The sequence below is a fragment of the Dasypus novemcinctus genome, chromosome 6, assembly GCF_030445035.2.
Source record: "Dasypus novemcinctus isolate mDasNov1 chromosome 6, mDasNov1.1.hap2, whole genome shotgun sequence".
In the NCBI taxonomy this organism is placed as follows: domain Eukaryota; kingdom Metazoa; phylum Chordata; class Mammalia; order Cingulata; family Dasypodidae; genus Dasypus; species Dasypus novemcinctus.
The window spans coordinates 81408354-81431836 of NC_080678.1; the positions used below are offsets into that span (position 1 = coordinate 81408354).

Below are 23483 nucleotides of genomic sequence, written 5' to 3' on the forward strand. Positions count from 1 at the left end.
ATAAGTGAAGTATACTTATATCTGCAACTTACTATGGATGCATCAAAAAATAAGAGAGATTGATAAAGAGCTAGAGGAATGAATAAATGGATATAATATAAAGCAAATGGAGTAAAATGTTAATTAAGTTGGATATATGGGTGTTCTTTGAATAATTATTTCAATTGTTCTAAATGTTTGAACATTTTTATAATAAAAAATTGTCCTTTTAATTACTCTGCTCTCACAAGCTTCCTGAACTAACTGGAACTGAATTTGTATGAAATAAGCCAACAGGGGGTGCTATTTCCAGAGTCATGATTTTCTTATTAAAGAAATATTAACATAAGAACCAAACCAAACTACATTACTTTTCATTAAGACGTGAATTAAAATGCATAGTGACGTCAGCTTCACATTATATATTAATATGTTACCACTCTGGCTTGGATGAGGGAAGTTCCACAGCTTTAGGTACTGGGCCTCAGTGCAGGTGCCTACTTCCAAGGTTAGTAATTAAAGATGGGAATCTGCCTTGACTACAGCCTTTAGCACAAGAAAATATATTTGCAGAGCTTGGCTTCTTAGGGTGAAAACAAACAAACAACACTAAAAAAAAACCCTCATATTATTGTTGAGGGACAGTCACAATAGATTACAGATTCATTCAATGTTTATACCTTCTAGAAAAAACATTAGGTTTTGTTACCTTTATCAAGAGATGCCCCAGCCATATGGTAAAAGCTCAATGCAGTGTCCACATCATTTATATTCTTTAGGAAAGTAAAGAAGTTTTCCACTTCCTGAAACGTCAAGCCCTAAAAGAGAGAGAGAAGGTGAAGCATGAAGCTGTAACAAGAAGCAGGGCAAAATGCAGAATACTAGGCAGTTATTCAAGTCTGTCAATCAGAAATTTGTGCTTATGTCTAAAACAGACACTGAACACATCAGTCAGGGAATATCAAATTTGTACACAACAGGGGAACAAAAACTCTAGAATTTATTCTAATTGAGAAAGGCAAACTGGCTTACAGTGAGGGCTGGATATCTCTAGTAAAAGTATTTCTGACTGTGCTCTCCAATTAGCCACAATATCTATTAAGAAACTTTCTAAATGGGCTGTAGCCACTTGATCTGTCATCATTTTAAGACCAGAGGCTTTTCAGAATTTAGCAGAACCCAAGGATGGGAAGCTGTTCACGATCTCAATTTAGGAGTTAAGAAATTTGTTACTTAACTTCAATCTGATGAAACTCTGTGAATGAAGTAATTATTTTCAAAGCTGACTAAAGATTTGCTTTCTAATTCTATTTTCTATGATGGCTCAAGAGGGAGTAGTTGCACAATCAGGGGAGTTCCTTTACAAGGGAGGAACATTTGCCCTATTTGCCTATTTCCCACTTCTTACTCTTAATGCGGGGTTGGAAATGGACACCATTTTTAAGAAGTAAATAAAGTTGGGGATGTCTTGAGACACTGAGGTTAGGTTAAGGCCTTTTAATGAAGCATCAGGTCCTTAATGGAATGCAGATATGATTGGCTTAGAGCTGCTCCTCTTCCTTCCATTTCCATAAACTACAGAGCCCAGGAACTCAGTGACAGGGGACCTTAACAGAGACAACTTTAAAGTCTTATATTCTTTATAGTCCTCTCCAAACTGGGTCAATAATATTCTCATTTTATCAGTCAAACAGAGAGCTAAAATATTGTTTTTGTGATTATATCATATGATCTTTTATAATTTTTTCCCCTTAGAACCTAAGAATGAAAAAAAAAAACCCACTTTATATTGTAGAGTATAATGACCATATATAAAGGTGCATAAAACACAAATGTACAACTTAATAAACTGTTATAAAATGAACACCCATAAAACCTTCATTCAGATCAAGAACCAGACCATTATCAGCATCCTAGCAGGCCGCACTTGCCACATGTCCCTTTCCAATCAAGCCCATTTTCCTGCCTAGGGATTATTACTATTCTGACTTAAGGGAATTCATTGTCTTGCTTTTCTTTTAGAGCATTACTAAATGCTCTATTTATGCATCCCTAAAACAGAAACAGTAGTTTAACTTTGTTTTTGAATCTTATAAATGAAATTATGAAGTATACATTCTGTTACATATAGATTCTCTATAAGGTTTGTCCATGTTTTTGTGTATATCTGTCATTTATTGCTATAAAGTATTCTATTGTGTGAATATACCACAATATAACAACCCATGCTATTTTTAATGGCTATTCAAGCTGTTCCAATTTTTAGCAAGTGTGAACAGTGGTGTATCCGTATTCAAGCATTCATTCAAACATTTATGGAATACTTACTGTGTACCAAGCTCCATAATTTTTGACAGTAAAATGGAAGGTTTGTATTAAATAAATTTTCCCTAACTTCAGGTCATTCTCTTGGTTTGCCTTAGCGGATCTAGAGGGTAGGACTCCTTCCTTACATGGATGCCATACTATGCTATCTAGTGTAAGCAGTAGGCAGGAACCATCCCTGTAGAGGAGAATCTCACTGCACCGGAAGCCCAGGTTCTACCACATCACTGCTTGAGGATGGCTCCACTGATACCATCTCCCCTTCCCAACCATCCAAAGACATGTCAAAGCTTTTTTTCACTTTTCTTATTAAGGTTTACATTTCCATGGGGAGGAGAATTGAGTTATTGAAGGGGTTTTTGAGGCTAAAATGTTAATATACAATTCTTCCTAAAACAGAAAGGACATGGTAGAAGAAATGCTTTCTACTCTGATAAACAAACTCTAATATTTGTCAGTGAATTTATCATGAAACATCAACTAGTACAGCTCAAGACTGGGTGTTTATAGTGAGAATTGTATGAGAACAGACAGATTTGAACTGAGTGGTTTATTCATTTTATGATTTAGAAAAATATTGGAATATGAGTCACATTATTTGTCAATATTAAATCTAAATATGAAACACTTTGCCTTTATTAAACAGATAAATAAAAATTATTTATTGAGCACTACTAACCACTCAGCACTAAGCAGTGAGGGAAATAACTTTGCTTTGGGTATGGTACTTAATTTTACGGAGCTTCCAATTTAGATAAGCCTCTTAATGCCAGTCACAAAATTCTTATTTTTGGTAGCCCAGCTTAGTAAAAAATCCAGAGGGTTATGAGAATATTATGTTAAAATAAAGGTAGAGTAAGGCAACATGAGGTGTTTGGATGGTAAAATAGAAAGTAAAAGGGCAAGTTGATTTGTTCAGATCAGAAGGCTACAGTTTATGCAGTCTATTGGCAGGTGACTGAACTGCAGATATGACAGCTAAAAGGAACTTTCCTTTTCTGAGGCCTGACATCAAAGGGATTTTACTGACATATTTGGGGGATATGGAAAAAGGAATTATCTTATTCTGTGACTAACTGTTCCACAAACTGGACATCTATCTACCTTTGGAAAAATAGACTATAAAACTAGGTTCCAGGTGACTTAGAAAAAAATATTAGCAGTAATTTGTAGACTGCATAAACACTTCATTAGGTTGCTTAAAAATAATCACAACATTAAGTAATTATTAACTAAGCAAATAAAATCATCTTTTAAATTAAAAGCAGCTGATAAAACTTTTAGAAGAAAACATGGGTAGAGCGGGTGTGGCTCAGTGGTTGAGTGCCTGCTTTACATGTACAAGATCCCAGGTTCAATCCCTGGTACCTCCTAAAAAGAAAAAAAAGAAGAAAACATGGGAGAAAATCTTCATAATCTTTGGTGTGGCAAATCATTCTTAGGACATGAAAAGCACAATCCACAAAAGAAAAAAAAAAAAGATAAATTGGCCTTCATCAAAATGAAAAAAATGAAACAAAACTTTTGTACTTCAAAAGACACCACTGAGGAAATAAGACAAATCACAGACTTAAAAGAAAATATTTGCAATTCATATATCTGATAAAAGATTATCAATAATTATATAGGGAGTGGATGTGGCTCAAGTAGTTGGATGCCTGCCTCCCACATAGGAGGTCCTGGGTTCAGTTCCCAGTGCCTCTTAAAGAGGATGAGCAGAGGCAATGAGCAGATGCAACAAGCAGACACAACAAGCAGGGAGTGGATGTGGTTCAAGTAGCTGGGAATCCCCCTTCCATATGGGAGGTCCCAGGTTCAGTTCCTAGTGCTTCCTAAGAAGATGAGAGGACACAACAAGTAGACATAATGAGCGGACACAATGATCAGACAATGAGTGGAAAACAACCACCAGACAGACGAGGGAGCCATCTGAGGGAGAAATAATTCTGTAAGGAATTCTTATAAGTCAATAATGAGAGAAGATCAACCCAATTAAAAAGAGATTTGAACAGATGCTTTGCAAAAGTAGATATATGAATGGCTAATAAGTACATTAAATGATGCTCATCATTAGTCATTACAGAAATGAAGATTAAAACCACAGTGAGATACCACAACACACACACACCTATTAGAATTACTATAATAAAAAGATAGACAATAATAAGTATTGCTAAGTATGTGGAGAAACTGAAACTCTCATATACTGCTGTAAAAATGTAAAATGGTGCAGCTTCTTTGGGGAATGGTTTGGCAATTTCTTAAGAGTATGTATTATAATACTCCTTTTATATGAAATTCCAGAAAAAGAAAAATCTATAGAGACAGAAAGCAGATTTGTGGTTGCCTGGCACTAGGATGGGAATGGGAGTTGACTGCAAACTAGCTTGATGGGGCTTTTTAGTCTAGTGGAAATGTTTTAACACTGGATTGAGGTGATGGTTGCACAACTCTGTAAATTTACTAAAAACCACTGAATTATACACTTAAATATTATACCTCAATAAAGATGTTGCAGAAATGAATAGCAGTTGGAGTAGATGAGGAGTAAAGAAGTTACTGGAATTAGCTGCTGTACAGCCAGGTATCTATAGCTGATAGGCCACGAATTAGTATAAACACAGACTAAAAAGATGATTGCCTTGCCCTTTTAATCATTCTTAGCATATCCATCTGCCAGGTATCAATCCAATTGTCCAAATTCCCTCCATGGTCCACAGAAAAGATAAAATACTCTCCTTCCTTCTTCCTTATAGGCCATGCCTCTAGCCAATCCTGTCATCTATCATGTCCCCAATATCCTGCTTAGCATTTTAATTAATATTTTTGTACCATGTAACATATTTAGATGGTACAAAATGTTATGCAGTACAAAGCAGTTCTTCCTCTAATACCCCTCCCTACATGTGGTCACTGTTACAATTTCTTGGGTACCCTTTCAGAGGTATTACTATACCTGTCCTGCTCCAGTAAAGCATGATCCCATTACAACTCCAGACTTTATAGCTGATGCCTGGCAGTGGAGGAAATGACACCATTTCTATCACTGACATTTCTACAAGTATCTAATTTTTCTGAAACATCACTTTATTCATATATTCATTCCTTCAGCCCACAAAATGTCAATGATTTACCACTGTTAACTGCATAAGACCCAAACTTTTTAGCCTAGTATTCATGGTCCTCCAAAATCTGCTTTTGCAGCTTACCTTTTAATTTGTTCCCTAAGAACCCTAAGCTGGAGCTTGGCAACATTGGTTTTCTTGTTTCTCTAAAACCATTGCGCTTATTCAAATCATGGGGAACAAGAAGTGGAAATAAATAGGCTCATTAGTGGGAAGATTATGGACCCTGGAATGAGATAGTTTTGGTTTTGAATTCTGGTGTCACCTCTTAAGATACTATGTGATTGTAGGTAAATAAGGCTCAGAAAAGCAATTCTCATCTGAAAAATGGGGATTCTATCTCCCCAGCAGGATTGCTATGATAATTAGGGAGAAGAATAGTAAAATGCCTGGTTCACAGAAGTACTCAGTAAGTGGTAGGCAGAAGTCCTTAGTAACTGGCATGGCTTATCAATTAAGAATCAATGGAGAGAGCGGGCAGGAGCGAGAGGGCGCCACTGGCAGGCGGTTAGCGCCTGTCCTCAGGACCAGTGAGGGGACTTTACCGTTCACAGTGAACCAGGCTGCTAGGAGCAAGGACTTGCACCCTGTAGTTCCCCTGCAGTCCCAGGAGTGCGTGTGCAAGCTGGACGCAGGGCCCACCAAGGTCCTGCCAGCTGACTGAAGAGCATCCGCAGGGTTCTCCAAGAAAGACACACACAGACCCCAGGACTGGCTGACTGGTGAAGTGATCCTGAAGGAGGTATCTGGATGTCGATCTGGAGAGACTGCGACAAAATTAGTGTTTCCTCAAGGTAAAACTGTGGGTTTCTAACACTGATCCCTGAAGCTGTGGGAAGGTAAATCCCTTCCCCCTAGGGCAAAGGGCTGCTGCTTTCCCTGAGAACTACGGGCCACAAGGCAGAGTTCCCAAGCCCTGTGTTCCCCTAAACGTGTGAGTCCTAAGCTCGTGTTCCCTGAAGCCCTGCAACCCCCATCTCACAGACCCACGTACCCTGAGTCCACATTCTCCTGGGCCTCTGTTTCCCAAACCCAGTACTCCCGGAAATCTGGCATTGCCCTAGCCCTCCGGGCTAACTTCAGGAGTGGGAGGGTTTAGGTGGGAGGTGTAGAGGGGCCCAAGGAGTGCAGATTCAATTTTCTGGTCCCTTCCCCCTTTTACTGAGTTTGGAGGAGCATACCAGCTGACTTGGGGAGAGCCTAGGAAAAGAGAAGAGGTGAATCTGCTGAGAGAGCCTGATTTACCTAAACGCCCTGGGATAGGAAACTTGGTTGGGGAGAATGTGGAGTCAGAAAATTAACCAGCCCCCTTATAGCACACCTAAGGGAGAGGGACAGTAGGCAGTGCTTTCCAGGCTTACAAAAGCATATTTAGGGTACCTGGCAAGGGGTGGGTGCTCTCTCTCAAGAAATTAAGAGACATTATTTTCTGAGGAGAGTTGGTTCACCAGGGACCCATTCGAATCTCCTCTGGGAACCCTCACACAGCCTTCCTCCTGCTGTGGGAGAGGGAAGTGAGGAAGGGAGAAAGGGGGAAGGTCAGACTCTTAAGCAGTTTATTCAATTGCAAAGATGATTCCTTCCTTGAGGACGTGTTTGGTCTTTCTTGTTGGCTTGTTTTCTTGTTTCTCCTTCCTCTTTATCCCCCCACGGCCCTTTTATTTCTTTTTTTCCTTTCTCTTTCTCGCTTCCCCCCCTCCCTTTTTTTCCTTTTCTTTTTTTTTTTATATTAGGTACTGCAGGCAACAATTATTATTTGCTGTGCTTCCTCATCCTCAATTCCCTCCTTCCTGTGTGTACTGATTGTGGCTACCAACTCTATCCCCTTTCCTTTACATGTTTCTATCCTCCATCATTTATTGTTTCTCTTGCATTCCACCTCTTTTTGTTTAGCCCTCCAGTATTTCTGACTATTTATCTCTAATACCTCTATTCTGTTTTCTATCTTTTATTCACCTTTTATATTATTGTCTTTTTTTTTCTCTTTACCTCTCTCTGGACCACACTGGCCTTTTAATTCATACTATATTCCTCCCCATATTCAGTTTACTATCCCATTATAGGTACTCCACTTTTTTACTGTTACAACCCCACACAGGTTATATGAGTTCAATATTCATTCTCCTAGATCTCACATGGTTCTTCTGCTAACATCCACTCTCAATACTATTATTATCTTTTTCTTTTCTCACCCCTTTTGCTGTCTCTGGCCTAAGATTTTCCTTCAAGGGAACTTAGCCAACAACAAGGAAATAGAATGAGAAGAACAAAGTGACAAAGGAAAGACTTAACATGCACACAAAAACAACAACTAATTGAACCCTGACACGAAAAAACTAATGAACTGAATAAACCCATCAAGATACAATGATGACTAGACAGCAACAAAAAACTACAAACCATATTGATAATCAGGAAAACATGACCCAATCCAATGAACAAACTAAAAACCAGGAAGAGGAGTGGAACACCAAATGACTAATTAAAGCTCTCAAAACATGTATTATGGACCATTTTAATGAAATGAAGGAAGAGATTAAGGATATTAAGAAAACACTTGGGGAGCATACAGAAGAAATTGTAATCATGCACAAAAAGATAACGGATATGATGGGGATGAACAGCACAATCCAAGAAATCAAAAATACACTCTCAGCAAATAACAGCAGATTTGAAGAGGCAGAGGAAAGAATTAGTGATTTGGAAGACAGTACATCTGAAATCAAACAGATAGTAGAATTGATCGATAAAAAGATAGAAAAAATCCAGCAGGGACTTAGGGACCTGAATGACAATGCAAAATGTGCAAACATACGCATTACAGGCATCCCAGAAGGAGAAGAGAAGGGAAAGGAGACGGGGGGTGGGGGGGGAGGGTTGGAGGCAATAATGGCTGAAAACATCCCAAACCTACTGAGGGAGATGTATGTACATGTCCAGGAAGCACAACGCACCCCAAATAGCATAAATCCCAACAAGCCTACCCCAAGAGATATACTTGTCTAATTATCTAATGCATAAGACAAAGAGAAAATTCTAAAAGCAGCAAGAGAAAAGAGAACCATCACTTACAAAGGAGGCTCCATAAGATTAAGTGCTGGTTTCTCATCTGAAACTATGGAGGCAAGAAGGTAGAGGTATGACATAGTCAAGGTACTAAAATAAAAGAATTTCCAACCAAGAATACTCTATCCAGCAAAGCTAGCATTCAAAAGTGATGGAGAGTTCAAAATAAACACAGATAAACAGAAACTGAGAGAGTATGCCAACAAGAAACCTGCCCTTCAAGAAATATTAAAGGGAGTTGTGCAGGAGGGAAGAAAAAAAACAGGAGGGACAGAGCTGGAGGAGAGTGTAAGACCAACTAAAATGACCAGAAGAGATTAAAAAATCAAACAACACATGACAAACACAAATCCAAAGAAAATATGGCTGATATAAGTAATTCCTTGAAAGTAATAACATGGATGTCAATGGATTAAACTCACCTATTAAGAGACACAGACTGGAAGATTGGATAAGGAAATATGACCCATCTATATGCTGTCTACAAGAAACACATCTTAGACCCAGGGATTCAAGGAGACTGAAAGCAAATGGCTGGAAAACTATCTTACAGGCAAACAATAACCAAAAAAAGGGCAGGAGTAGCTATATTAATATTGGACAAAATAGACTTTAAATGCAGAACAATTGTGAGAGACAAAGACGGATACTATGTATTAGTGAAAGGGATAATCTTTCAAGAAGAAAGAACAATCATAAGTATTTATGCCTCTAACAAGGGTGCCTCCACATATGTGAGGCAAACACTGCAAAAACTAAGGGGAGGACTAGATGCCTTGACAATTATAGCGGAGGATTTTAACACACCACTGTCACCATTGGACAGAACATCTGAAAAGAGAATCAATAAACAAAGACTTTGAACAATATGTTAGAAAATCTGAACATTATAGACATATACAGAACATTACACCCAAATACAGCAGGATATACATTCTTCTCAAATGCACATGGATCATTCTCCAAGATAGACCACATGCTAGGCCATAGAGAAAGTCTCAATGAATTCAGAAAGATTGAAATCATACAAAACAATTTCTCTGACCACAGCAGAATGAAGCTGGAAATCTGCAAGTGCCAGAGACCCAGACTGAGCACCAAGATATGGAAGTTAAACAACGCACTCTTAGAAAAAGAGTGGATCAAGGAAGAAATTTCAACAGAAATCAATATCTTGAAACTAATGAAAATGATAACACAACATATAAAAACTTATGAGATACAGAAAAAGCTGTACTGCAAGGAAAATTCATAGCCATAAATTCATACCTCAATAAAGAAGAGCTAAAATTGAAGAATTAACTGCACAATTGGAGGAATTAGCAAAACAAACAAACAAACAAAAAAAACCCACAACAAACTAACCACAAAGAAAGAAGAAAGAAAGAACAAAGATCAGAGCAGAACTAAATGAAATAGAAAATAAGAAAACTCTTGAAAAAATAAAACAAAGAGCTGGTTCTTTGAGAAGATCAATGAAATTGACAAACTCTTAGCTAGACTAACAAAGAAAAAAAGGGAGAAGATGCAAATACACAAAATAAGAACTGAGAAAGGGGATATCACCACTGTTGCCACTGAAATAAAGACTATCATAAGAGGATACTTTAAAAAACTATATTCCAACAAGAAAGACAATTTAGAGGAAATGGACAAATTCCTAGAAACACATAAGCAACCTACATTGATGAAAGAAGAAATCAATGATCTCAACAAACCAATCACAAGTAAAGAGACAGAATCAGTCATTAAAAACCTCCCAACTAAGAGCCCTGGGCCAGAAGGTTTCACAGGTGAATTCTACCAAACATTCCGGAAAGAACTAACACAAATCTTGTTTAAACTTTTCTAAAAAATTGAAATAGAAGGAACACTGCCCAACTCATTCCATGATGCCAACATTACCCTAATACCAACGCCAAAGACACCACAAGAAAGGAAAATTACAGACCAATCTCTCTAATGAACCTAGATGCAAAAATCCTCAACAAAACATTTGCTAATCACATTCAACAACACATTAAACAAATTATACAAAATGACCAAGTGGGTTTCATCCCTGGTATGCAAGGATGGTTCAACATAAGAAAATCAATTAATGTAATACAGCACATAAAGAGATTGAAGGAAAAAACACACATGATCATATCTATAGATGCAGAAAAAACATTTGATAAAATCCAGCACCCTTTCTTGATAAAAACACTGCAAAAGATAGGAATAGAAGGAAACTTTCTGAACATGATAAAGCGTATATAAGAAAAACCCACAGCTAGTATCATTTATAATGGTGAAATCCTAAAATCTTTCCCTCTAAGATCAGGAACAAGGCAAGGATGCCCATTATCACCCCTTCTATTTAACATTGTCTTAGAAGTACTTGCTCGAGCACTGAGGCAAGAACCAGATATAAAAGGGATCCAAATAAGAAAGGAAGAAGTAAAAATTTCACTATTTGCAGATGACATGATCCTATACATAGAAAACCCTGAGAAATCTACAACAAAGCTTCTAGAACTTATAAGTGAGTTCAGTAAGGTTGCAGGTTATAAGCTCAATCCACAAAAATCAGTAGCATTTCTGTACACTGATGATAAGAATCTGAGGAGGAAATCAAGAAACAAATACCATTTACAACAGTAAACAAAAAAAAAAAATCAAATACCTGGGAATAAATTTAACTAAAGATGTAAAAGACTTATACACAGAAAACTACAAAACACTGTTCAAGGAAATCAAAGAAGACCTAAATAAATGGAATAATATTCCCTGTTCATGGATAGGAAGACTATTATTAAGATGTCTATCCTACCAAAATTGATCTACAGATTCGATGCAATTCCAATAAAAATCAACACAATATTTTTCAATGAACTAGAAAAACTATGAAATGTATTTGGAAAGGAAAGAGGCCCTGAATAGCCAAAGACATATTGAAAAAGAAAAATGAAATCGGAGGAATCAAACTACCTGACTTCGAAACATATTCAAAGCTAGAGTAGTGAAAACAGCATGGTATTGGCACAAGAATAGACACGATGACCAATGGAACCGAATTGAGAGTTCTGATATAGATCCTCATATATAGAGTCATCTGATATTCGACAAGGCCACCAAGCCCACTCAACTGGGAGAGAATGGCCTCTTCAACAAATGGTTCCTAGAGAATTGGATATCCATATGCAAAAGAAGGAAGGGGTTATCATCTCACACCTTATACAAAAATCAACTCAAGATGGCTGAGAGACCTAAATATAAGAGCCAAGACCATAAAGACCTTAGAAAATAATGTAGGGAAGCATCTACAGGACCTTGTAATAAGAAATTGCTTCATGAACTTCACACCCAGAGCACAGGCAGCAAAAGAACAAATAGATAAATGGGACTTCCTCAAAATTAAAGCCTTTTGCACCTCAAAGGAATTTGTCAAGAAAGTGAAAAGAGAGCCTACCCAATGGGAGAAGATATTTGGTAACTATATATTTGATAGGAGACTTATATTCTGCATATATAAAGAACTCCTATATCTTAAAAATAAAAAGATAAATAACCCATTTAAAAAATGGGAAGAAGATTTAAACAGACACTTCTCCAAAGAAGAAATACAAATGGCTAAAAAGCACATGAAAAAATGCTCCAAATCACTAGCTACTAGGGAAATGCAAATCAAAACTACAAGATACCATCTTACTCCCATAAGACTGGCAGCTATCAAAAAAACAGAAGACTACAAGTGCTGGAGAGGATGTGGAGGAATGGGAACACTCGTCCACTGCTGGTGGGAATGCAGAAGGATCCAGCCATCCTGGAGGACAGTTTGGAGATTTCTCAAAAAGTTAGCTATAGATTTGCCATAGGACCCAGCAATTCCATTGCTGGGTATATACCCAGAGGAACTGAAAATAAGGACACAAATTGATATATAAACACCAATGTTCATAGCAGCATTATTCACTATTGCCAAAAGTTGGAATCAACCCAAATGCCCATCAACAGATGAATGGATAAATAAAATGTGGTATATACATACAATGGAATACTACTCAGCTATGAGAAGGAATACAACTCAGCTATGAGAAGGAATACAGTACAAACACACGTGATAACATAGATGAATCTTGAGGACATTACGTTGAGTGAAGCAAGCCAGGCATTGAAGGACAAATACTACTTGACCTCTCTGATATGAAACAAGCAAATCAAGCTGTCTCAGAGAACTAGAGACTGGAAGATAGGCTTAAAGGAATTTTAGGGGGGGAGAGAAAGGTTGCGAGCTGATGCCTACATGGGTGAAGTATATGATAAGCTGGAGTTAAGTATTTGTACAGGGAAGAGAGAAGATGGGGGCATAGGGATACCATTGGGTGGAGCTTTGAGGGCTTGAGGGGGGCTAAGGTTGGGAGGATGGGTCAGATGGCCCAAGGAATTGGGGGGAGGACCAGAGGGAACAGTTGAATATGGGAGAATCTCAGGTATGTGGTTGAAATTATAAAGTTGAGAAAACTCTTTAGAAAATATAATAAGGAAGGATTACATGTTTAAGGTGCCTAAGGGGGGGAGCATATGGCATGGGGGCATGCTGCTAGGGAGTGTGTGAACGCTCAGTTTGTCATAGTGTGTTAAATCATTGGGTGGAGACCATACAATGAGTGTGAAGGTGTACCACGTCCTGGGGAGACCTGACGTTCTCAAATGAAGAGAATTGTATCCTTCGAGAGAATTGGTGGCTCCCAATGGGTTAGGGCAGTCTAGTATGTCAAGCCCTTAGCATTGTTGCAAGTATCTGTAAATCTGGTCCCTCAAGTAGTGAAGATTGATTGCCACTGTGGGCTCTGAGGGGAGGAGGAGAGAGGTAAAGAATAGATGGAAGTAGGGCAACTGGGGGGCAATAGAAGTGCTCCACAAGATCATGTAATGATGGATATAGGACATGTTAATGTACACCAAAAATGTATACAGGTTTATAAGCTAAAATGTAAACCATAATGTAAAATATCAGGAAACTAAAAATTTAGAAATTTGTACAGTCTAAAATATAAACCATAATGTAAACCAAAATGGAACCGTGTTTGATAGCTACGTTTCAAAATCTGTACATGAGCTGTAGCAAACATAACAGGGACATGTAAAAAGATCATTGCTGGGGAAGGGGAATGGGTTTAATATTGGATATATGGGAGTCCCCTATATTGTATATGGGAATTACTATGATCTAAAACTTTTTTTTTTTTTTTTTTTTTTTTTTTTTTAATTTTTTTATTTTTTATTGACTTTGTAATAATATTACATTAAAAATATATATGTGAGGTCCCATTCAACCCCACCCCCCCACCCCCCCTCTCCCCCCCCCCCAACAACACTCGTTCCCATCATCATGACACATCCATTGGATTTGGTAAGTACATCTTTGGGCACCTCTAATCTAAAACTTTTTTGAAGACAAAATTAAAAATTAGAAAAAAAATTTTTTTAAAAAAAGGAATGGATGTAAACACTGAGGAAGAAATGAAAGAAAGTGCCTTGCCACTGTACATACAGGGCAATACCTATTACAGCGATGAAAGGCAAAATGTTAAAAAACAAATCTTTATAATATTGTTCATTTTTATTAATACATCAATTTATTTTTACTTTGTCTTAGTATTTCTAAATTAGTATGTATACTTCTAATCTTTAAACACATCACTATATTTCATTTTCCTATTAATTGAATTTGGCAGTATTCATTGTTGAAGAAGTTTTGGACCACAGAGAGGTTCAACTATGGCAGGGGAGGAACATTGGTATGGGGTGTTATTGATGGGGGGCAATGGTTGGGAGGGAGTTCTCCAGGGCATGTAAATGTTTAGATAACAGTTACAAATGACAACTGAGGAAGTACTGAGTTCCTAGCCAGGGGAGCTCTATCACATTCCCCAATGGAACAGCAACCATCCCCCACATGCAACAGCAAAGACCAACAAAGAAGGATTTTCCAACAATGAGCCCTTGATACTGATGACTATGCTTATGAATCTGTGTGCCTGAAATATGAACTAGGCCTAGCACTGCAGGGTGCCTAAGAGTTACCTCCTGAGAACTTCCATGTTGCTCAAATGTGGCCACTCTATAAGCCAAACTCAGCATGTAAATGTATTACATTCCCCCCAGCATGGGACATGACTCCTGGGGATGAGCCTCCCTGGTGCCAAGGGATTACTAGCAAGCACCAGCTGGTGATGTAAATAGAAAAAGACCTTGAATAAAAGGGGGAAATGGCAAAGTCAAATGAGTTTATATGGCTAAGACTCTTCAAAAAAGAGTCAGGAGGTCATCAGAGGGGCCACATTTATGCACTTCTCAGGAGGACTCCAGAAACAGCCACAGTGGATACAACCCCAGGTACTGGTTCTCCTGAGGGCTACAGAGACCCACAGGGATATGGTCATGGCAGATAGCTCTGGAGCTCAGTACAATGTCAGTGGGCCCTACTTTGGAATTTGTGTGCCTGAGTGTGATGGAGCTGGACTCAGATGTGACCTTTCTACACACGCCTCTTCTGTCACTTTTAGTGAACTTTTGGTTGGTGCTAGCATTGGTGTATACCCAGGAGACTTGAATCTCTGGATTGTCCATGTGCCAGCTGGGCCCTGAGCCTCAGCAGAGTTGCAACTCCTACTCTCTGGTTTGTTGGACTTATGCAGGTCAGCTAACTGGGAGGTGAAGATGGTCAATCACCACACCAGAGAACTGAGAGTGCCTACAACTGCAAGCAGGAGAATTGCATCCATCATCCATGTGGAATCTAAGCCCCCTCTCAATATAGAGGTGGAGTGGACATCACTATCCCAGGGCCCACAGAATAGAGGAATAAAATATAGATTAGAGTGAGAAACAACAACAACAACAACAAAAAAAACATTTTACAGTAGTTCAGGTTTTTTCTATGCATATTTATACAAATGCAGATTTATAAAATAGAATTTTATTATATATATAATCTAATTGTTTTAATAACTATATTGTTGAACATAATTCCCTGTTTATATTTCTATGTCATATTTTTAAGTGGCTATCAAATGTATGTTTATTTAAGATATGATTTATTTTGAGGACTGAAAAAAAAGAATCAGTGGAAATGAACTGATTCTATTAAGCTCTGATATATATATATACATATGTATGTGTGTGTGTGTGTATATATATATATATATATTCTTTTCTCTGGTTGTGTTGGACCTTGAAAGATAAGATGTGAAGAGCAAAGGTCTATGAAACTTCTTGGGGTGGGGGGAATGGAGATAGAGTAGGGGGAAAAAAACATAAAACTAAATCTTTTAATAGTATTTCACAGATTATTACTCCTTGCCATCTAGCAAGTACAGGTTTCAAAGCTAATCAATAAAATTAGTAAAGTCTTTTTAGTGTAATGGTCATATGTTAGGTGCTATACTACACAATGACTTTTTTGGTGGGCACTTAATAACTGGAGTTAATGAGAATTTTTCAGGGGCTTTGTTTCTAGAATTAGATATTCCTCAAATGACTAAAAGAGTTCAACTCTCAAATATCTGTGGGAGTAAGTGAGCAAGGAGAGCTGACATGTGTATTATCAACAGGTCATATGAAAAGTTAGGGAAACAGATGTGGCTCAAGCAGTTGGGTGCCCGCCAACCACATGGGAGGTCCGAGGTCCAGTTCCTGGTGCCTCCTAAAAAAAGAAGAGCAAGACAGCAAGCTGATGAGACTGGCTGGCATGGTGAGCTGACACAAAAAGATAACACAAAATGAGATAATGCAACGAGGAAATACCATGAGAGATACAAAAGCGATTGAGTACCTCTCTCCCACATAGAAGGTCTCGGGTTGGGTTCCTGGTGTCTCCTAAAAAGAAGACAAGCAGACACAGACAGCACACAACGAACAGACACAGAGAGCAAACAGTGAGCACAAATGAGGGGGCTTGCAGAAACAAATAAAATAAATCTTTAAAAAGAAATTAATTATCTAGCACTGACCTATTCAAAATGGAGGAGTGAAAAGTTTCAGGTCTCTGTCCCCCCAAAGAAGCTTTGAAAAACCATTAAGAACCGGCAGAAACATCTTTCTCAAAGCTCCATAAAACAGTTAAAGAACTGCACGAACAGGGTGAGTGCCGAATCAAGAAAAATGCCACTTAAAAGCAGTAGGATCTTCTGATGCCAAGGCTGATGCCACATCCATCCTTGACCTGCTTGGACCAGTACAGATCCCTGGTCCCAGTTCTGGTGGGAGCAGAGTAACCCCCATGCTCATACTGGGAGCATGGATGTCCAGCCAATCTGTCTGGTGATGGCTTGAGGGACTTGCCATCCCAGAATTTACCCTGAGTGTAGAAGGTGGCTCACTGAACTCTCCTACAGAATGTTGTGGGAGAGCCATCAAGTGTTGCGCTGCCTGGGGCAAGGGATGGTGGCTTGTAGGACATAAAGTGCAGTTCCTGGGACCAGAACATAAAGGAACTGTGAAACTGTTTCCTAGGAAAGAGGGGACATTTCTATCTGTGTAAAAGGGCATTTCTAGGGCACAAATGTATGCCCAGGATAAGACACATGCACAGAAAGGATTGGGGGTCCCTTATGCTTTGGCCTGAAACAAACTCATTGTATTCATAAGCCCTCAAAGACACTGCTTACACAGATCAATGTGCAAAGACTGGAAAAGATGTTTTATTTTTTTCTTCTTTCTCTTCCTCCTCCCTTTTTTTTTTCTTCCTTTATTATCTCTTGTCAGTCAAGGAAAGCTTTGTCATAATATTAACTGCATACAGGCTTAAGGAACAGACGCCTCAGGGTATAAATTCCAGTGACAACACACTAAAATATAAAAATGCCCAGTTTTCAATGAAAGGTTACAAAACATACAAGGAAGCGGACTTGGCCCAGTGGTTAGGGTGTCCGTCTACCACATGGGAGGTCTGCGGTTCAAACCCAGGGCCTCCTTGACCTGTGTGGAGCTGTCCCACATGCAGTTCTGATGTGTGCAAGTAGTGCCCTGCTACACAGGGGTGTCCCCCGCGTAGGGGAGCCCCACGCACAAGGAGTGCACCCCGTAAGGAGAGCCGCCCAGTGCGAAAGAAAGTGCAGCCTGCCCAAGAATGGTGCTGCATACATGGTGAGCTGATGCAGCAAGATGACGCAACAAAAAGAAACACAGATTCCCGTGCCGCTGACAACAACAGAAGTGGACAAATAACATGCAGCAAATAGACACAGAGAACAGACAACTGGGGTGGGGAGGAAGGAGAAATAAATAAATAAAATAAATAAATCTTTAAAAGAAAAAAAAAAAAAAAAGAAGAAACAAAACATACAAAGAAACAGGAAACAATGGCTAAGACAAAGAAGAAGATTCAAGCATTAGAAACCATCAATGAGGAGGACTGAACCCAGGACATACCAGTCTAAGATTTCAAATAAGTGGCCCTAAATATGCTCAAAGAGCAGGAAAACAATACATGAAGAGAATATCAAAAGGGAAATGGAAATTATGAAAAGAAACTATGAGGACCACAGTAACAGAAATGAAAAATTTCCTAGAGGGGTACAACAGCAGATTGGAGCTGGCAGAAGAAAGAAGAAAGAATTTGAAGATAAGACAATTGGACTTTTTTGGACTGAGAAGCAGAAAGATGAAAGAATGAAGAAAAGTGAACAGACCCTGAAGAACCTGTGGGATTCCATCAAGTGTTACAATATCCCCATTGTGGGAGTCCCAGAAGGAAAAGAAAGAGAGAAAGGAGCAGAGAGAATATACAAAGAAATAATGACTGAAAATTTCCCAAATTTAATGACGGAAATGAATATGTATGTCCCAGATGCTCAACAAACTCCAAACAGGATAAAGGCTAATAAACCCATGCCATGGCATAGTTATAATCAAACTGCTGGATGCTAAAGACAAAGAGAGAATCCTGAAAGTCACAAGGGAGAAGCAATGTGTCACATATAATTTACAATATTATCAATAAAATTAAGTGTTGACTTCTCATTGGAAACCATGGAGACAAGGAGGCAGTGGGATGACAGTTTAAAATGCTGAAAGCAAAAAATTGCCAACCTAGAACTCTGTATTCTGCAAAACTGTCTTTCAAAATTGAGGGAATGATTAAAACATTCCCTGTTAAACAAAAGCTGAGGGAGCTTGTTACCACTAGACCTGCCCTAAAAGACATGCTAAAGAGAGTTTTGCAGATTGAAAGGAAAGGACAATCCACAATAGATCAAAACCACATGATGATGAATAAAGATCTCTTGTAAGGGTAATGACACAGGTAAATATAAATGCCAGTACTATAGTATTTTGGGTTTGTAACTCTACTTCTTACTTCCTACAGGATCCAAAAATCAAATTCATAAAATGTAGTGATAAATCAGGGGTTTCAGACTTATAATGCATAAACATATAATTTGTGACAAGAACTATATAAAGGAGGGGATGAGATATATTGGATCATAGTTTGTGTATACTATTGAAGTTAATTTGGTATCAAAGCAAATAAGACTGTTATAAATTTAGAATGTTAAATTTAAGCCCAACAATAACTACAAAGAAAATATTGGAGAATATACAAGCTCATAGAGACAGAAGTTAGAGTATCTTGCAGTATTAAGTGTTTATGGGGCATGAGGTATAGAACTGTTCAGTAAATGGATAGATAGATAGATAGATAGCATGATACAGGAAATGTGGCAAAACGTTAAAATTAGTGGATCTGGGTATCTGAGGGGGTGTAGCAGTTTGATATAATTGATGAATTCCAAAAAGAAATATTAGATTATGCTTGTAATCTGATCTGTACCTGGGCATGATTGAGTTATGATTAGGGTGTTGGGTAAAAGGCATGGCACAGATAAAAGGCATGGCAAAGGACAGAGTTGGAGCTTTTGATGTCAGGGTTTCTTACGTTGGAGTTCGATGCTGAAGACTTAAGCTGGAGCCCTAGGAAGTAAGAGAAGTCAGCCTCAGGAAGGAAGGAACCTTCAAGGCAGAGTAAAACAAACCCCAGGAATATAGGAACCCACGAAGCCTGAACCCCCGCAGATGTCAGCTGCCTTCCTGCTTCAAATAGACTTTGGTGAGGGAAGTAACTTATGCTTTATGGCCTGGATCTGTGAGCTCCTACTCCAAATAAATACCTTTTATAAAAACCAACCCATTTCTGGTATTTTGTATCAGCACCCCTTTGGCTGACTAATACAGAGGGGTAGAGGTATGTTGGAGTTTGTATTATTTTGTAACTGTCTTCTGGGTTTGAAAGAAGTTTAAAATAAAAAGTTAAAAGTTAATCATGTAATAGTTTTATTGAAACTGCTGATAAGTACTGAACTTGCTTAATTGTTTTTAGCAGTAGTAATGAGCAATGCCAAACAGAGAAGGGTGCTGGGCACAGGGATTTGAGAAGAAACAATGAACAAAAGCAAGTACCTTTATAATTTCTGCTTGTCAAAATTCTATTCTGTCTTTAAGGTCAAGTTCAAATTCTACTTTTCCAAGAAATCTTACTCCATCTTTTCAATTGGTTCTAATCCTTCTCATCAGTGTCTCCAAGAGATTTCAGACCTTTATTAGAATACTCAACATATTCATCATGCATAGTGACACTTAACATACTGTGGACATGCAAAGATGAGCAAGATATTGTTTTCAAGAGGATCCAGTTGAGTGAGTTGCTTTGTGTTGTATTTATTTGATGCCTGTCTTACTTCATAGAAGTAAGTTCTATGAGGGTAGAGACTTTGTTTTGCTCACAACTACATCTCCAGTATTTAGAATAGCCTGGTACATGGTGGGTGCTCAATAAATATTTATGAAATTATAGTTCTTTGTACACATACTTTTCTCATACTAAACTATTAGAGATTATATATTTCTTGAGGCTGGAGCATGGTTTTTGTTCATCTTTTATCATTCTCACAGCACCTGGCTTAGTGTCTTGCACATAGCAATGTCTGCCATTGAATTTAATTGTAAGTTTTCAATTTCATCCTTAAGTCTAGAAATTATTAAGTTTAGCAGCTCCAATACTCCTAAGCATAATGGACCACCACTGTGAATTAAATTTATGAGGTCTCATAAAACTCTGTCTTTATTAAATAAAAAAGATGGCGATTACTCAAAGCATGAGTAATTTTTCCAGGCATGGAAGGTTCCCCAAATCTTAAAAGGGGATAAGACAACTGAGGCATGGCACTTGTAGAGCAGTGGTTCACATGTTTAGGGATATATCAGAATTATGGGGCGAACCTTTGAAAAAACACTGATGCCTGGACCCCACCCACTGAGCTTCTGATTTAATTGGTTTGCAGAGGTTCATAACAACCATATTTCTTAAAAGTTCTGCAAGTAATCCTGTACGGACAGAGTTGAGAAATAGTGCTCTGGAAGAAGAGAACGGTTAGGAGAAATAGCAGTTTGCTATTGAAAGGACAGAATTTAGAACAGGAAGCCTTGGATCTTAGTTCAGACTCTGGGTGGGCCATTAATTTCTCTCTCTCCTGTTTCTGTTTTTGAACGCAAAACGAGAGCTAACAAAGCTGTTAGAAAAAGAAAAGTAGTTGTGAAGCATTGCATGGTCATTAAGTACTAAGTAAACATTTATTTAATACCACCACTAGGACCTTCAATCTTTTAGACCTGGTTTGAAATCTTCATATAGAATTCCAGAAAGAAACTGATTAACATGAGCCAAAAGAAAACAACTTCCGGGTTAACAAATCCAAAGTGGAATAAAAGAAGCAATTAAAAAGCAGATAGTGGGACGCGGATTTGGCCCAATGGATAGGGCATCTGCCTACCACATGGGAGGTCCGTGGTTCAAACCCCAGGCCTCCTTGACCTGTGTGGAGCTGACCCATGTGCAATGTTGATGCGTGCAAGGAGTGCCCTGCCACGCAGGAGTGTCCCCCGCGTAGGGGAGTCCCACGCGCAAGGAGTGCGCCCCGTAAGGAGAGTCGCCCAGCGCGAAAGAAAGTGCAGCCTGCCCAGGAATGGTGCCGCACACACGGAGAGCTCACACAGCAAGAAGATGCAACAAAAAGTAACACAGATTCCCGGTGCCGCTGATAAGGATAGAAGCGGTCACAGAAGAACACACAGTGAATGGACACAGAGAGAAGACAACTTGGCTGGGGGGAGGGGGGACGGGGAGAGAGAAAAAAAAAAGCAGCTAGTGATTCCTCTTTACTGGAAAATGGTCCTAGAGAGATGGACTGAGAATGTTAGGAGCAAAGGCCCTTTGTTAACTCTCATTTTAGTTAACTGCTATGGTCATTAATTATCTAATCAAAACGAGTGGACAATCAATTTCAGTCTCCTTGCTAAAGCAGGCTAGAAATTCTGGGCTAGAAGTAATTTAGCATCCCAGATTTTCATAATTTGATAAAACGTGTCCTTTCACTCCAGAGCTCTTTTACAAGGTCTTCAGGTCCTTAATTAACTTCTGCTAAGGCTAAGATTTCTTTTCTTTAAAGGGAGATGTCGCCAACACCCAATATATTGCTTTTAAATATAAATTCATAATAAAATAATGAAATAGCTTATCATGAGAGGTAATTTAAGGTCAAGTCAATGTCTGCACCAAACTTTACAAATAAATCTGGTCAAAGAAAGATGTATTTCCTAATGCAAACAGTACGTTTCCAGCAAAGCAGTTAAAAATCCATCTAAACATTTATAATAAATTTCCTGAAAATACTATTTCCAGCGGATATGAGCTGTGTATTGTGCTGAGGGTGAAGTATTTCCCCTGTCATTTTCTCTTAATGATGCGTTGTTCCCTCCCAGGCAGTAGAACACCTGCTGTGAGGATGTGGGAACAGGCTGAACTGTGTTCAGAGGAGCTGGCCTTTTCTTTCAGAGCCCAACCTGCCCTCAATTGCAGTCCACAGCCTGGCTCAGAGGTCCCTTCAGAGATTTGCAACATCCAAGATAAGGAGAAAAAAAGGCCGACTGGTAAGAATTAGTTTTTACCAACTTGGAACAATGTTAATCAAGCAATATTTCTTACACAAAGACTAAGAAGCTGAGACAAGTACTAGCAACCTTATTTCTTATTTTCTTATTGGGTGTTTAAACCTAGAAGGGCCCTTATAGCAAGCATGTGGGCCAAGCCTCTCAAATCATGAAGCCAGTAAGGTTAAGTGATTTGTCTAATGTCCGTGGAAATCATGAGGCAGAATCTGAATTCAAGTCTTCTGGCTCCATGTCTACCACCACATTACCTCAGCAATCTCTCATGGTACATAGGTTTCATTTTTTATTTTTTATTTAAGTACATAGGTTTCAGTGCCAAGTCAGTTTTCTGGTCATGGCCAGATGGTTATCACTGTCCAGGGCAAGGGTATTGGGCTGGGAGTGATAAGATCTGGACTCTAGGGAAACGGACTTGGCCCAGTGGTTAGGGCGTCCGTCTACCACATGGGAGGTCCGGGGTTCGAACCCCAGGCCTCCTTGACCCGTGTGGAGCTGGCCCATGCGCGGTACTGATGCGCGCAAGGAGTGCCCCGCGTAGGGGAGCCCCACGCGCAAGGAGTGCGCCCCGTAAGGAGAGCCGCCCAGCGCGGAGGAGAGTGCAGCCTGCCTAGGAATGGCGCCGCCCACACTTCCCGTGTCTCTGACAACAGAGGCGGACAGAGAGACAGGACACAGCGAATGGACACGGAGAGCAGACAACCGGGGGGGGGGGGGGGGGAATTAAATAAATAAATCTTAAAAAAAAAAAAAAAGGTCTGGACTCTAGCCCCAACACTCCCACTGAGGGTATGTGTATTGGGGGAGGTCGGGAGAGGATCTTTAAGGAGTCAGTTATCTGGCCTCTGCTTCAGTTTGTCCATTCTACCTGACTCAACTGACTTTTCTTTTTCCTACCCCAGGTATAGCTTGTGTTGTCACAGACAGAGCAGTAATGACTAGTGCCACCACAAACCTACAGTCTCCAATCAGCGTGGCTCAAAAAACTTTCAATCACTG

At 39.0% G+C, this 23483-nt stretch overlaps 1 protein-coding gene across 1 annotated transcript in view; it reads right to left on the minus strand.

Moving 5' to 3' along the window:
* Nucleotides 1–23483, minus strand: part of MICU1 (mitochondrial calcium uptake 1) — a 257726-nt gene that overhangs the window by 30139 nt on the left and 204104 nt on the right. The window contains exon 10 of the mRNA XM_058299000.1: nt 689–797. Coding sequence (XP_058154983.1) covers nt 689–797 — 109 coding nt within the window. The remainder of the gene's footprint in view (nt 1–688; nt 798–23483) is intronic.